This window comes from Chlorocebus sabaeus, chromosome 11 (genome assembly GCF_047675955.1).
Source record: "Chlorocebus sabaeus isolate Y175 chromosome 11, mChlSab1.0.hap1, whole genome shotgun sequence".
NCBI classification, from domain to species: domain Eukaryota; kingdom Metazoa; phylum Chordata; class Mammalia; order Primates; family Cercopithecidae; genus Chlorocebus; species Chlorocebus sabaeus.
Window position 1 is genome coordinate 38,432,211 of NC_132914.1, and position 17,765 is coordinate 38,449,975.

A 17,765-nucleotide genomic window follows, 5' to 3' on the forward strand; every position below is an offset into this window, starting at 1 on the left:
GAGTTTAGATAAGAGGCAGTTGTGATGGAAAGAATGGATAAATTCAAGAATTTATGATGGGTTTATAAGAAAGTTGAAGAAAGGGAGGGGTTAAGAATGTCCTAGAAGTTCCTGGAAATTCAGATGACTAGAAAAAAAATGAGTATTTGGGGAAGGAAAGCCAAATGCTATCAAGAAGTCAAATAAGACGAGTTGAAGCAGTGGGACTCAGATGAGAACTGATTGAAGAGTAAGAAATGAAGAAATGGAAAAACTAAAAACCGAATAGATATTGTCAGAATCCAAGCAAAAATCAAACAATCAAACAGCTTAATATGAGAAAATAAGAATTATTTATTTACAAGAGAAAGAAGAGAAGAGAGAAATAAGAGATTGGTAGTAGGAGTGGCTGCCAACAAGATGGCAGAGCACTGGGAGAGGTGAAGGTCACTGGGACATTGCCAATAAATTTACGGCCAACAGGACTTTTAAAAACAGAAGTATGCAGTGGATGATACTTTTCAAGGTTGATTTGCCCTACTTGTTTTTGATATAACCAGTTCCAGCTCCTTCAATTGTTCAGTAAACTCACTTTACTAGATAACACTTCATGCTATTTGGTTTTATGATAAAATAGAGAAAGTGCTGAATTTCTAGTCTGGAGCTCCTTGGTATGACATACATACATACATACATACATACATACATACATACATACATAAATAAATAAATAACAGACTAAGAAGACAGAAGGAGAAAACTCCCCTATTCCAGGAATTTGTAGAAATCTTGGGAACTGTTTCGATTTTCGGCCAATCTATACCTCAAGGGACCAGAAGATCTCAACTGACATTAAATTAAGACTGGCTAATATCATGGAATAAGGTGTGTGGCCACTGATCAGTTCTTTATGTGGAGATATTAGTATTTTATTTCAACCAGCTATACCAATATGCTCGCTCAGCTATTATTCTTAACCTCATTAATCTAGCATGGGATGCAAGCCCAAATGTTTTCCAAGAACTGGAGGGAACATAATATATGAAGAGGCTATTGGTAGAACCCATAGTGAAACAAAACATTCACTCCATGTACAGGCATGATACATCATAGGTATCTAGATACTTATGACTGAAATAGTTAATCAATATTTTTGGTTCACAGGAAAACCAAATGTCCATTTAAAAATTGAGTTTTCCAAGTTTTAATTCTAAGAAAATATCTTGGAGATAATTAACATGAACTTTGACATGCTCCCGCTACCATACAAGCTGAGTGACCTTAGTTATCTTAGTTAAATTACTTGGATTCTCTAAGTCTCACTTTTATTGTTAATTAAGTGGACATAATAAGACCTATCTCATAGGGCAGTTCTCAAAAAAGGATTGAATAAAAGTGTGTGTGTGTGTGTGTGTGTGTGTGTATTTGCACAGACCAGGACCTGGTACAGAGTAGGCATTCAATAACTATTAGATACTTTTGGAAATTACACTGAAATGATGTCTCATCATCACAAGCAAAATTTTCTCAAGACTCTCAAAACTATGTGTTGAAAACTCCTGGAGGCAATAGAATAGAGCATCGAACAAAACAAAAACTCTTGTTCTCACAGAACTTATAATTTGGCAACAGAGTACTTGTTGGTAGAATTGTACATTTTCTCAATTTCTGCAAACATTTAGTATCTTTGTAAAATGAACTATGGCGCATATTAAAACTAGTCAATTAAATCAGCTTTGTGAAACCAAATCAATCATTCTTCCAAACCATATAGCATTTGTTTGAACTCATTGATACTGAAAACTATGTTTATTAGACCTTCATGTTTCTCTTTAAGAGATATCAATGAAGTAATTTCATCCCTTGAGTTTCTCTTGATATAACCCTCTGATAGTGGAAATAGAATGTTAAAGATATGAAAGCTAAAAAAATACTTTATTAATAAATTATTCACTTTATTTTTCAATTGAGAAACTGAAGCCTATATACAGTTAGGCTGTCTAAAATATAAATATAAATATATATAAAATACAGTTAGCATGTCTAAAACACATTCTTTAAGTGGTGTTCATTTTGTCAGGGGAAAAAAACCTACCTCTTCTAACTTAAATGCCATATAATTGGTGAAAAATGTACTGATTTGAATAATTGCTGTTTTTGCTAACAGCTGGATTCCAATGGGGAACTGCTCATCCGAAACGCACAGCTGAAACATGCTGGAAGATACACATGCACTGCCCAGACAATTGTGGACAATTCTTCAGCTTCAGCTGACCTTGTAGTGAGAGGTAAGAGTTTCGACATTTTAAAATTATAAAACCAAAGGTATTTGACTTGCATAAACATGTATAATCTTCTGGTAACTCTAGTGCAAATTCTTATATATTTGGAGTCTCAATTCCATGCTTAAGAATGGAGCTTAAGCTTCTTCCCATGCCTAAGAATGATCTATGCCAGACAAGTAGTAAACAACGCTGATTTTGTTTGTTTTACTAACTACATATCTTCTAGAAAGTTTCGCCACATACCTCCTACTAAATGTTTATGCTTTGAGACTTACCAAAAGCTCTCATTTCCTGCTAATACTTTTTAGTGTGTTGAGTATAGTGCTGTTTCCTTTTTTATTTCTATGGAAAAAAATATATACGGATGCTGCTTTTACCTCAAGTGTTATATATTTTTTGTCTTAGAGTGTAAAGTTAATTTATACATGTATCATGTTTTTATTTGTTGCTGGTTTTCAGATTAGTGTTTTTGTTCTTATGAATAATATAATTGAGATTGTGATGGAATACACATTTATTAAAAATGCAACCTCTTTGCTACTGGCCACTGCCATAGCAGTGAGGCTGGCTGGGAACACAGCACACCTTGTTTAAAATAAATAGCTCTTCACTGACTGCCCTTTAGCTTAGCACCCAAGAAGTACCATGTGTTGACCCCAGCTTATTTACCTTTAATGTCTCACTTCATGTAGCCAACTCCAACCATCTAACTAATCCACAAAATTACCCTTTAACTTCCATGTCACTTGCTTTATTCACAGTATTCCTTCCATGTCTTTTTCTTATCATTTGTTGCCCAAATCTTATTCATCCTTCAAGGCCTAGCTGAAGTATATACTAAGTTCATGAATCGGGGTTCTCTTGATTTCCCCAATATGACCTTTTATCTTCTGAATTTTCATAACATACATTGCTTTCTCTCATATGTTTTATAGCAATCGGTACACAATTAGCTCCTCTCCTAAGTTGTAAAATTCATATATGTATTTTTTTAGTGAATGGCAGAGTTCCTTTGCATTGTTTCATAGCTCTCTCTTTCTTTCTGTCTCAGTGTCAGTTAAAATTACTATTTTTTCACATTTCACCTACTAAAAATATTTATTGAACATTAATTGCACATTTTGCCTTTGTTTTTCACACTGTCAGAGAAATAAGCAATAAAATGATATTTGTGGCTTAATTCTGCTTCCACACCTGAGTCAATATAATTTCATTCGGTCTCATGCAGCTCCTGCATTTCCCTCTAGAGCAATGTTAATATGGGGTCCCTAAGCAACACAGGGCAAATGCTGAAAAGCCGTTTACTCCATTTGAATATATTCTCCAATAGAGTTATAAGAAGTCCAGTTGAAGTTTCTTCATCAGAATGAACTTAGAAATACATTCCATAAACCACTTATTGAATAATAACAAATAAAAATGAGATTGCAAAATCCTAAGTCAAACAAAGTTCATTTAGGTTCAGTATTTTCATTTAAAGTATTTTGTTATCTGGGACATTGATTGTTTTCAGGAATTATTAGGGAAAGGGATTAGAGGGATTAGTTCACTATTCTTCCTAGTCAGACCACTAGCTGTTAAGTCATTTCCAGAAGTAGCCAAAGTATATGTTTAATTGAAATTGCTTGCTTATGAAAATAATTAGCATTAATGTTGCAGTAGGAGTTATGTCACAAGTGTGGACATCAATGTCTTCATATGATTACGTGATTACATTTTAGTAAACTTCCTGTAGTATTATCAAGAATGTAATATTCAGAGTGAAGAGGAATTTTACAGATAAAATGCAAGGGTAGTCATGATACTGTCCACACATACTTAGGAAATTATCACCACTATGTGTATTTTTTATAGAGAGTCAATAAAAAGAAGCTATAGCAGATATTATGCAGAAATAAAAATGTATTTTCTTTTAGTCCCAGGAAAAATGCCTTAAAGTGGCAGAACCCAGTGAGTGCATTCAGTAGAAATATGGTACAGCATTTTAAGTCCTTGCACTATAGTAGGCTGCTAATAAAACCATACAGGTAAATGAAAATACTGCTTACCTCTGTTAAAGTCAGCAAAGTCATAACCATTCTTCAAACTTTATTTCTAATAATAGAAAAAGTATTCATTTCATAGCAAAAGAAATTTGCAATTGAAATAGTCAAATATATTTGACTATTGCAGAACTTGTGTCAAAAACATATATAAAGTAGATGTTCTAATATGCTTTATATATTTAAACCAGAAGGTATACAATTAAACAGTTGTTTTTATTTTTTATAATAATGGTGAGTAATGTATAAGACATGCCCTGCCTTAAGTGATATTAGTATTGGTCTATTTACTCATTTAATTATACTTTTGTATCTAGTTCAGGAAATCATAACCTGGAGTCTATATACGGCTTTAAGGGATCCATGGACCTCCAGAAATTGTACATAAAATTCTATTTGTATGTACCTTTTCTTGGTAAAATGATTTGTAATTTTCATAAGATTTTTGTAGCCAGCAATGTCCCACAGGATTAAAAAGCTAATCTATTCTTTATTTCCCCATCTAGATCAAGACTCTCTAATACAATAAATTGAAGAGATGATTATTCACTTCATGCAAAAGTATAAAAAACTAATAAATTTCATGTAGTTAAATCTAATAGCACATTTAGATTGTGAATTGCTTTTAAAAGATTCAATTTGCATTCAACCCTTCAAAATGACATGTTTATAAAAAATATTAAATATGCTATGTAGTAGACAGTAGACATCTATAAGAACTTTCCATATTTGAGATGGACTAATTTTAGTCCATATTCAGATATCAGTAATCTGAACTGCAGCTGCTGAAATTAGTGCAGTGAGAAGGATAGTAAACAGAGTAGAGGGGAAAGCAATTTCATCTGAGGATCACTAAGAAATTTTTTAATAACAAAACTAGTTCTGTGTATAAATGCTTATGCCTTATCAGTAGACTGAAACAAAAGTATAAATATTTAGACATAATTAAGACTGTGGATTTCTTTTAGCCTACATCACCCTGAAGGAAATGAATACATAGTAAGAACAGTGTTGCTGCCCTAATCAACATGTGTGTGTGCATGTGTGCATGCATTTGTAATTGTGGGTGGGCAAGTGTGAGTATATGCATACAGCATGATGAAAGTAACTTATATCAGAAAAAAATGTGTTTGAGTTTATTCCTTGCCTTTTTAGTGTATATTGAGCTTAGAATGTAAGCAGTCAAATGGTTAAATCTGAATGCCTGTAAATATAAAATTAAAATTAAATATAGGAAAAATATAGTCAATGGAAAATGTAGCATTGGATCTGATTTCTTGGGGCCTTTTACTGAGAGCAAACACTCCCGCTGTGAGTTTTTTGTGTCATGTATGGATTTAGAAATGAAGAAAGCAGTAGCAATTGTCACCAAAGAAAAACAATCTGTAGAAAATGTCCCTGATAATCAGATATGAACTATTATAATTCTGTAAAAGCATAAATGTGTACTTATGGAAAGCTATAGCACTTTAATTTATTTACCATCTAACTGGGTCCAAAGATGCTTGAGGAAAAGAGGGCAGTAAAGTTGCATGCATTGTCTGATCCTCCAGCTCTGCAAACAACTTCAAATCACGAGATTCTATTGACCATGTAATTTTCACTTTTCTTTTCCACAGTTGGCTTTTATATGAGTTATATCTGTTAACTTTGGCAATATTTCTGTTAGTCGTTCTACAGTATAGAGATTATTTTTGCAAGAGTAACCTTTCTTCAAACGCTATTGTCCAGGAGGTCTAACATATAAAATTGAAGATGAAGATAAATAAATAAACATTTGTGTCCTCATAACCCTGGCAAAAGCAGATTATCTACTCTGAAATAGGACACCTTCAACCCAGCCCCCTAAGGATTCTAACAAATTTAAATAAATAAAATATGAATCTATATTAAAAATGAAAATTGATGGCCAGGTGTGGTGACTCACAACTGCAAACCCAGCACTTTGGGAGGCCAAGGAGTGCAGATTGCTTCGAGACCAGCCTGAGCAACATGGCAAAAACCCCTCTCTACCAAAAAACCAAAAATAAGCTAGGTATGGTCGCAAAAGATTAAAATGCTATGCTTGATATGATGATATTTAAATAGTTTATAGAAGATTTTGTGAAAGTTAATTTTTTTCCTATGAAGAACACATATTGACATCAATTGGAAATAATGTTGTTGGCAGACAGAGTAATTTCAGAATCACCCCTTTAAGACAGGGGTCTGTATAAATATAGCGGAAGGAATTTAGAACTTAAATCACTATAGATTACTTAATATTTAAAAGGCCTTAAATATGTTGCCTTATGTTTAAAATGTTTAAAATATTTATATTTTAAAATGTTAATATTAATATTTAAAATGTTAATATTTAAAGGCCTTAAATATGTTGCCTTATGTTGCCTTCGTTTTAAAATAAGAACTAGGTATTGTACATCAGATGTTTTTAGGTTTCTCGTATAAAAATCCACATTAAGAGTATTGATACAAATTTCCTCTGTTGTTGCAATAAAATTTTTACTTCTTAGGTCCCATAAAAGTGTATTTCAGGTTGCTTCATCAAGTGAGTGTCTGATGCTTGTGAACAGCCCTGTTTGAATATTTTTTAGCAAACAACATTTCTAAAGCTCTTCAGCGAAAAGAGTGTCATTTAGAGGCAAAAGTTTTGCAGGATTTATACAGCAAGATTTATTTTGGAAACCTATGTGCGGCTTGCCAAATCTAAATTCTCATTCATGAGTGCACCTTTGGACAACATTCAAAAATAGACCATAAAAACCCAAATAAAAAAGAAATTAGGCTTTAACTTGTACATGTATTACAACTTTCTCTGGTATTTCTGATGTATTATAAATATTTTGGCAATGCTTCTGGCTTTTAGGAACACTTTCCTGCCACCTGGGTGAACAAAACATGTTTGCCACTGAAATTGCCAAAATAGAAAATGCAATTAGGATTATATCTTATCTACTATATATTTGTTACATCTTATATATTACATTAAATGATGTTTCTTCACTCAAATCTGAGTTTAAAAGCAAACAAAAGAAAAATAAGATGACTTTACTATCTAAACTTTTTCTTTTGGCCTGGTTCTCAACTCCAACATATGCTGTATAGAATTTTAAAATGTTTTGGGAAAACAGTAGCTGAAACTAAAACAAATAATAAGAAAACTCTGTAAATCATTTTATCCTCAAAAGAAGTTTGTGTTGTTTACATTATTACATTAGAAGCTTATTTATTTTTACCTTATGTGGAGTTGTATTTAGATGAAAACACCATGTTAGTGAGAGTGTGTGTGTGTGTGTGTGTGTGTGTGTGTGTGTGTGTGCTGCTTTCCACTTTATTTCTAAGGCAAAAATACAGTTACAGAATGGAGAGAGATATTAGCTAGAGGTCATCTTTATTGATATACTCTGTTAAGGTTTTTATTGCTTAGCCTAATGACGTGGTTACCAGATTTTTTCTTAAGAAGACTATTTGGTTGATTACTAAACCATTTTTAAACTCTTGGATAAGTTAAGGTAACACGGTGGAACAAATAAATAAGCCTGATGGAAGCTGTCAATATACGTTTTAGTTTGGATAATATTGTAGTATTTTAAAGTTCTATAATAGTTGCCTAAAGGTCTTTTTGTGGAAAATGCTCTTGAGTATTTTATTCCCAGCTGGTTTACATTAGCAGAGTTAATATCCAGAGTATCCCACTGTTCACTATCCAGACAAAATTAGTTCTGAAGCATTTACTTGGAGATGATGGTCCAGGCAAATTACTATTCTTTTTTGTAAGAAATATGGAATAGATAAGCATTTTCTTTCTCTAAGATAAAAGTGTTCTAATGGTCCTTTTATTAGCAAATCATGTGTTAGTTACATCTTTTCTCCTTACTACTTTTTCACAGTAACTACACGAAATCTCTGCATTTATGTTCAAATTTGAAAATACAATTTTAAATGTAGAATTAATCCTATAGGTTATCTAGAAAGTTCCTACACCTTCATTTAACAACTTGGACTCTGAGAGAAAGAGTTCCTTCCCTGTATGACCCATCTACATGGTGGCAAACAATAATCTTGGGACCCCAGTCCAGCCTTCTCATTGTACTAGACTTTCTCCAGAAAGTATGGATAAATAAAAGCTATAGTTAATTTCTAAAACTCACTATACCAGAAAGATTATCAAATCTATTCCGGAGCTGGTAGGACAAATTATTTTACTAATTTTTACTAAATAGTAAAAGTTATTGATTTCAGTTTCTGCTCTTTGCTCTTTCTGTTCCCACTATCTAGCACATGCTAATATAAAATATATAATTTTTAAAATATTGTAGGAAAAAATAAAGCCAAAGACATGCATTATAAACAGATATAATCTCTAATTCTTGGATTATTTAGGGTTCTATTTGTATGACTAGCTCAGGGACATTGGATATTAATAAGGGCCACAGGACAGTATGTTGCCATGTGTAAAGTTTCTGGAACTCTTGGTGGTAAATCAGATTTTAGGCTTCTGTGGTATCTAGCATAAATGTTCACGTTGTGTTCAAGAATTTTTACATTCAACATTTTCTTAAATAAGCAAATATGGGTTTATGTTTGAAATTATTATTAAGGTAAGCCAGGCTAAAATAAATTAAAAAGGACTTTTAAATTAAGCAATATAATTATGATGTAGTTGGGAAGAATAGACATAAAGGTTCTATGTAATATACACACCAAGTTAAACAGGCATGTAAGTATACATACCTCATCACACTACACACACACACACACACACACACACACACACACGGGAAGAGATCCAGAAAAGAGACACACATATAAAGGCAGAAAGATCTGGGTCCAAATCATCACAGTCAAAATCAAAGAGAATGGTTGAGGTAGTTTTTCAAGTATTTGGGGCAGAAAAACACACATTTACCTCAGATATTTGGATAATTGCCTCTGCTTTCCACTTGCTTTGGCCAACGAAGTCTTGCCACAGAGACAGACTAAAGATTCCATCTCATCAGCCTTGCAGGACTGAGACAGGAAAATGGTCCTTGCTGCCCACACTGGCTGGAACAATGACAACTGGGCGCCATTCTGAGCCATCCTGACCCCACTCTGCACTAACCACAGCAATACTTCCATTGATAGCAAAACTTGCCCAGAAATTAAGCCTTCCCCTTCCCACTGAGAATCAACAAATTCAGATCAAGGAAATGTGATTGGGCTGGTTCTCCATAATTGTAATACATAAAAGCTAAAATACTGAGCTGAAATGCACATTTGGTTATAATATACAGAATTTAGAAAATTTGAAGTTAGAACTTAGTGGTTATTTAAACAAAAACTCTAGTAAAAATGACAGCTTCCCCAATTACTTCTGGAATTTTAAAGTACATCAATAATTTGAAATTGTATTTCTCAATGCAAGTTCAGAGTAAATTGATGTACACTCAATTTTTTTCAAATATGTCCACAAAATATGTAATTTATTCAGAATTAGTCACATTATTTTAAAGATAGGTCTTGGAAAATTTTCTATATTAATACTTCATCTTACAAATTCAAAACTTAAAATATGAAGGTTAGAAGATACTATGTCATGTGCTAATATAAATTTAGATTTTTCTTTCCCTCCTCACTAGAGAACAGTGAGAAAAGCTCCCGTGGAGGATTTCTTCTTTTCTGCAATTAATTACTCCCTGGTCTCTTATAATCAAACTGGTCAACTTTTGGCAAACTGGAATTTCTTTTTTGCTGCACATTTAGTGTGTATCCATGGTTCCCTGAAAAAATAAACAGCCAGGGGAGGCTGAGGCAGGAGAATTGCTTGAACCCAGGAGAGCTAAGATCATGCCACTGCACTCCAGCCTGGGCAGTAGAGCGAGACTCCATCTCAAATCAACAACATCATCATCATCATCATTAGCCTGGTGCAATGGCTCACGCCTGTAATCCCAGCACTTTGGGAGGCCAAGGCAGTTGGATCACGAGGTCAGGAGCTTGAGACCAACCTGGCCAATATGGTGAAACCCCATCTCTATTAAAAATAAAAAAATTATCGGGTGTGGTGGCACATGCCTGTAGTCCCCCCTGCTTGGGAGGCTGAGGCAGGAGAATCACTTGAACCCAGGAGGTAGAGGCTGCAGTAAGCCGAGATCGTGCCACTGCACTCTAGCCTGGGCGACAGAGACTCTGTTTCAAACAAACAAACAAACAAACAAACAAACCCTTTTACCACTCAGTTTGATTCCAGGGAGACAGTAGGAAAGCTTTACAGAATTTAGCAGGCCATTGGAGCTTTTAGACACTGCATCCACTTCAGTGCTCCATATTGATTCATACATCCATGCGTATTTACCAGACAATTATGCCAAATTAGGCTACAATTATGCCAATAATGTCAAAGTTCAAGAGCAATACAGATAATCAGTGATACCTAAAAGTCTCGATGAATATGAATAAATGGCAATTAGTTCATATTTTGAAAGTAATTGTGGTTTATGTTGGTAAAATACTGTATTTTTCCAACTCAAATCTTTAGACTGTGAAAAGGTATATATATAAAAAATGATGAATATAAAATAAAAATATATAATTATATAATTTAATGTATAATATATGACATAGCTACATAGCATGTTATAATAAAAGATATATGTCATATAACATGTATTGATTATATCATAAAAGGATATATAACATTTATTAAAGACATTGTTTACCAGATTTAATTTTAAAGGATAGGTATCATTACTGTATTATATTCATTTTACACATGAGAAAATTGAATCTAATGAGGCTAAGTTAATCATTCAAGGTCATAAAGCTACTAAGTGGAAGAACAACGTTTGAATGCAGACAGTCTAATTTCAGGTGTAACACCCAGCTCATGGCTGTAGCACACTGTAACTAAACATTAACTCAAATATATTCAATGTGGAAAAGCCTAACTGCAGGCCTTTTACTTTCTTGGCAACAAATGTTTATTCTATAGAAAGTGACTGATGCTGATCTTGCTATTTTATTTTTGCTCATGTTATATTTATGGCTGGCCTATTACAAGGGAAACTATAGTAGTTAATTTTTTTTCAACTAGTCAACTTTATACAGTTATAATTACAGTAGCATAATCAGTAAATGAATTGTACTAGAAGGCTTGAAAGCTTGATTTTATAATGTGTTCTTTGGCCTAAAAATAGGTAAAAGAAATTTTGATGTGTGTTTTCCTGCTTTTTTAAAATAACATATACTTCATACAGTTAAAAATAGTTCATTCAGAGTATTTAAATATCTGAGATTATAATGTCTACACCTATAGGACTTTCCTATAAATTTTACCATGTCGTCCTACAAAATTGCTATGAGGTGGTAGTACAAGGACTGTTATTTCCATTTCATAGGCAAAGGAAGCTTAAAAAAGAAAAAAAATATATTTTCAACTATCAGTTATAAAGCCAGAATGTGGCCAGATACTAGTGTTCCAAATTCAACTACATGAACATGCTTTTCCCTTCTTGATGTTTAACTTTCCCAAAGACAGAAGTCAGATAATATAATTTTGTATTGTGCATCTCTATCATTGTTGGCACATGCTTTAATTTGTCGAATTAATTAGATCGTTCCCTCAACACTCTGAGTTATTGATAATTCCAAGTTAAGTTAGAGAGTAGAGTAACATTTTAGCTTGTTTAAAATTAGAATTTCATTAATAGCTTCCCTTTTCAGCTCATTTTACTAAATAAGACAAAAACACCTTAGCCCCATTGCTGAAAATATAACCAAGAAAAAACTTAACGACGTAAAATCCCTCTCAAGCAGTTTTATTACCTATGATTTTTGTGCAGTTTGCCATTTCCAGTCTCATTACTATGCAATGCTTTCTTGATGGAGCCTTTTGCAGGCTTGCTTCCCACTCAGTTTCTGGAAATTTAATTTGGTCACAAAAATTTGGACACCTACACAAATTAGAATGAAGGAAACTCAGAGAAAGCTTTTACCCTCTAAACTCATGATCAGTTTATGAAGCTACAGAGAGATTTTAGTGCTTTTGAATTCCTACAATAGCTTCTGCAACTGTAATTGTCACTATTGGGATTAAATGAAACATACACAGAGAGAGAAAGAAATATTTAAGTATTCTGCAACTGACGCTGAGCTAGGATACCCCATTAGATCAGAGCAGCAGGGAGTAGTTCTCAATCTTTTCTCTGCCAGAGCGCTTTTCCGTCATCACGTTTAACTGTACACAATACTCTCATAATTGATGGCAGATTCTGGCGTAAATCCAAAAAACCTTTTTACCCTAAAAAGCACAACACTATTTTAATTGTTATTTGCCTAATGCCAGTTAACAGTGATGATCACTGTGTGGACATGGGAAGACATAAGGGAGTGGCTGAGGTTCATGTGCATTTCCCAGGGCACCCCTGAAGACCCAACACCTTCGCTTGAAAGTGCATTGGGATGCAAGTGAGTGAGAGTTGGCATGCTACAGGGATAACTTTGAATCCACTTTATCCTTTGGAAAAAAAATGCAGAAACTTCTGAATTCTCAATATTATTAGTAGCAAATTACTTGTGATATGCCAGAGTGTAGCGATCCCTTGTGTAATTATTCCTGGAATGGTCTAAGGTCCATCACACTGAAGAACCCACTTCTGAGCATCTGCTCCCTGCACTCTTAGTGGTGCTCAACAATGAGAGCTTGACTCCACCCCTCTTTCACACATTCCTGAGAATTTCTCCAGAAGAAAGGAACTGTTACTGATAGAAACATGTCAGATCCCACTGATGTGTAGGGTCTAAGCAACTTGGAGGACCACTATTTGATATCTTCCTACATTGTCTGATAGATACAGTGACTAATTCAAGGAAATGGCACCCTTCTCTGGAGGAGTTTAGGGAGGCTCCCTTGGTGACTGTTCATAGCCCCCACTTTTCAGAATTAAAATCTCAAATCACAGAGAAGCAAACTGGTAAAATAGCAAAAACTACCCAAACTGCGTTTAAAAGAAAAAAAAAAAAAGACCATATCTAAAATGAGCATTTTCAGTTCTCATCAAAAGGATTTAAAATTTCATATGCTTAAAATGTCAAATGAGTCTTATGACCTTTTTTACTATTTACAGTAAGGACTGAATTTACAACAAGCAGTCAGCACAGGCAAGTTTTCCTAGATGCTGTTTCTTCTATTTAAATAGCTATCTCCAGGGGGCAGTAGTGGCTATAAAATGGTATAATTCTAATAATAACTATCCTTAGTAACGCGTAGGGGAATGAGGTAGGTGATCACTCTGTTAATTACATGGTTTTCTATAACAATAATGCTGTATCATTATACACATTATACACATACTGTTGTTAAATGATTTGCACGGTGTGATAGAAAAGCTGTGGCCCTTGGTAAACCAATTAGATATGCATTTTGCCTACCTAACCTGTGGTCTTAGGCTAGTCGATTAATCACTGTCAGCCTCAAATTCCATATTTATGAAAGAGAGTATGAATAGTTACAGTCCATACATTGTTCATGGCAACTTTTTATAAATATTTTGCTTTACTTCCTTCCCTTTACTATGAATGTATATATCGACATCAGAAATAAATAAAATATAACTCAAGACAGTTCTCACAAAACACAGCCTCAACCATTAACTTATTTGAACCATTGCTTCAATCTATCCTCATTACTTTTTTTCTTAGACGTCTTCAAGGCATAAGCATATGTTTTAGTAGATAGACTTACACTATGTGGAATGAAATTTACAAAGGATCCGTGAGATTTGTTTCATTTGTTTTTTGAGGAGAGACTTCAGTTACAACACTTGGTCTTTAGAAAGTCAGTCACTGTGTATGAGGGAAAGGTTTTAATTGGGCCATAGCTTGTGGCATCAGTCTTCTCCCTTTGGTCCCCTTTCCTCAGCGTGTAGGGGAAGATACCTTTCTGTGTTCATTCTTTCAACTTACCCATCAAGGAAATATGGCAAATCCCCCAAGTACATGGCTTGCTGCCCCTAATTGGGCATCCACACTCTCCCTTCAGCCTTGATCTTTCCTCTTGCAGGTAAAAACAGAAAAGGTGGAGAGAAAAACATGGTGGATTCCTTTCTCCCCGTCTGTGCAAGCCTGCCTCCAACCTGGTGATCGTTGACACTCACCATTTCTGTGCAAGACTTTTTTTTTTTTTTTTAACATATTATACTAGATTTGACTAACTCAATCTTGTAGATTCTGCACTTCCCCCTACCCCCAGCCTAGTTCTTAGAGTATGTTTCCCCTTTTGAAACATGTAAACATACTTTGAGCATAAATATTTTTTAAAATATAACTATAATGCTTCTCTAATACCTTAAAAATGCCTAGTGAACTAACTCAGTACATTATATAATGGCCAAGTGGAAGTTTTGCATTTTCATGTCCTGTTTTTCTTTGAAATTATATAGCTCAGAAATTAGCTCATTATCTGAAAAATCTATGAAGAACTGATGAATTCTATAATACAGGAGTATTGCCATTGAATGTACTGTTTGATTTATTCAAGCAGGTAATGAACAATGTTGTCAAACTCTCTAATAAGTCATCATAATTAGGACATAAGCTAAAAGGGGCGTTACTGTGGCAGTCTTTTTTTCTTAATCCTAGTGCCATACATATTCTTTGTCATGAAAGAATGAAAAGCATCAGTAAACAACTGAAGTCCTACCATGGCTTTGTAGGGTTTTTGGAACAATTCCTGGAATTGGAACGTGAAAATGGATAGCACGTGGAAGAAACCCTCATCTGAGTAGCAAGATTTTAGTAAAGACGACTAAGCCATTAACAGCATGCATTCATATTTAATTTTATTGATTCCTGCCATCAGCTTTTGTAGATCTTTTCTTTTTGGTAGAATGTTCTGATTTTTATTGGAAGGACTTGAGTAGAAGTGGATGATTAAAATTGAGGAGTATATAATTCTTTCTGGGACTGCTTAAATGTTATTGTTTGAAAATGCCTTCACTTTCCCCCTTTGGTGAAAGAGATGTGCTTAAAATTCTTATTACTTCACAATAAATAATTTTGATTTTCTTAGACAGGTTTGTGTTTAGGTATGAATTTCTCACTTACTTCATCTAGCAATTCTCTCTGTGGTCAGAAGAACTCTGAAGAAAGCTTTGAGGGAAATGAATATAATTCTTAAATTATTATATGTGTGTATATATATAGTTTAAAAATAATTTATTAGTTATCATAAAGAAATAAATGTCTCTGACTCAAGATGTTACTTATTTCTTTCTTTTATATTTTCTAGTCTCAATTACTGTTCCAAATGGAGCTATCTTAGAATTTAGACTAGAGATCCAGATTAATTGTCATTTTTGTAAGATGTTTAAAATCAATTTGAGAATTTTCATGTGTCTGTAAACAGCACCATGGAGACATGTATGCATCATATAAAGGGCATCTTTCTATGTAGTCCATACTGAAGTTATACAACTGAGACTAGATAGGAATATTGTTTTTTAAAGAAATAATAAAAATGTGAAAGGAATCATAGGACAGATGTGACTTACACCAGAAAATGAAGGACAACCTTAAACTATATCAATATCAAGTAGAATAATTATACAGATTCATTTATCTTCCTTTAGTCTTGTTCTTATTTCTAACTGGGATGTAAATTTACCTTTATCAATACCAGAGGTTAAGAAAATTACCATACTCCTATTAAATGGTAGAGATATTTAATAATATTCAGCTTCATCTTAGTACAACTTCAAACATCAACATGATCACACAACATAGATTTGCATTTTAAAATAGGATATTAGAGCCATTGTCTTAGATAATTTTCAAGGCAAGAACAGGCCTGCAATAAATAATGAGACTTTGACATTCCTTAGTAAAGACGATGTCTCCTGCCCTAATATGACTGCCACTCAGCAATTTCAATTTTATGATTACTTGATTTAAAAAGGGAGGATAAATGGTTCTGAAAAGTTTTTTGTTTCCTTAACATTTCAGACTTTTCACTGAAATTTGTCATTTTGGTAAAAATAAACAGTGAATCACAGAATATTTGTACATGGTGCTTTGCTTTTAATTACTTACTAGGGAATTACCAGTGGAAAAAAGAATGTCACCAGTGTTTTTCCTACTTACACGAGTTCTGCGGCATGAATATTTACATTAAATGTATGTGCTATATGTATTCCCCAAAGAATCAGTAGTTTTGGGGGATTTATTTCCCACCATGGTTGTTTAGAAAGCCAGTGTTTAAGAGGGAGAGAGCCAGTTAGGGCTACTACCTAAGTAGCGGCACCAACTCAAATGATACGTGCGGTGTACTCACAGCTACTTTACATCCTGTTTAGAAATTGAGACACGAGGATCTTAATTTCTAGTTTTCTATCCAATTTGATTTATAAAAAAAAATCTTGATTATTGAGAAAATATGGTCAGCTTATAAAATGTGAATGGTCATTTGGAAAATTTATATATTGCTTTCTCACTATCTTTCCTCAAATGTCTAAATTCTTCTTCATCGAATGTTACTACATTTTTAAAGCAGAAATGACAGAACTGATAAACAACTGTATTTCTCATTTTTTAAAATTAGTTTACATATGAATGAGAACTAGTAAAAATCAAATCTATATTTTGTTCATACATAGGTATGTTTTTCTAAAAACATTAGTAAAATCCAGGAAAGATTACCAAATATCTTCATAGCGATCAATAAAGAGAGGGAATGTGTTGAATATGAATTTATAAATGGATGATGTGTTTATCTTTACTTATCTGAGTTAACACAGAAACAAAGATTTAAAAAGGTACAATCGGCCGGGCATGATGGTATACACCTGTAATCCCAGCACTTTGGGAGACTGAGGTGGGTGGATCACATAAGCCCAGGAGCTCAAGGCCAGCCTAGGATCATGGTAAAACCTCATCTCTATAAAAAAATAAAAATAAAAAATAAAAAAGCTATGATCAATATATTATAGTTCTTGTCATATTTTCCAAAATATTCATTTTTACAAAAGTAATTCATATTTTCCCTAAAACGAAAAGTCAACAACAGAAACCTAATAACATTTTTGAGTGAGATACTGACAATGCTGTTTTAAAAATATTGCTTTTTGGATAGTTGTTGAAAATTTGGTCTCATGGCAAATTAATTGGGTTCAGATTCTAACTTGGACATTTACTTGCTGGGTGAACATGGCCATTTTATTTAACCTATTGCTGTCTGTTTCCTCACCTGTAAAATAGGAAAAATAAGAGCACTTACATCACAAGGTTATTGGTAAGAACTATAAAAGATTTGGCAGTGACTTTGATATAAGTTCTCAGAAAAAAGCATAATTTTCAGTAAAATATACAATATAAATTTCCCCTTTTTGAATCACTAATAATTTTATACCATGTACATTTTATATTGTTAGCAGTTCAAGTTCAAAGGGAACAACAGTATAGACTTGTTGTCATCCAGGTAATT

At 33.5% G+C, this 17,765-nt stretch overlaps 1 protein-coding gene across 4 annotated transcripts in view; it reads left to right on the plus strand.

The window, feature by feature from the left end:
* Positions 1 to 17,765, plus strand: part of CNTN1 (contactin 1) — a 399,377-nt gene that overhangs the window by 279,184 nt on the left and 102,428 nt on the right. For 2 of the 4 annotated variants that reach the window (XM_008002892.3, XM_008002893.3), the window contains exons 15-16: positions 2,147 to 2,267; positions 14,349 to 16,342. In XM_008002892.3, coding sequence (XP_008001083.1) covers positions 2,147 to 2,267; positions 14,349 to 14,428 — 201 coding nt within the window. In that variant the 3' untranslated portion in view covers positions 14,429 to 16,342. Of the gene's footprint in view, positions 1 to 2,146; positions 2,268 to 14,348; positions 16,343 to 17,765 lie in introns of those variants that run through there. The other 2 variants (XM_073020625.1, XM_008002891.3) reach the window with 1 other exon arrangement.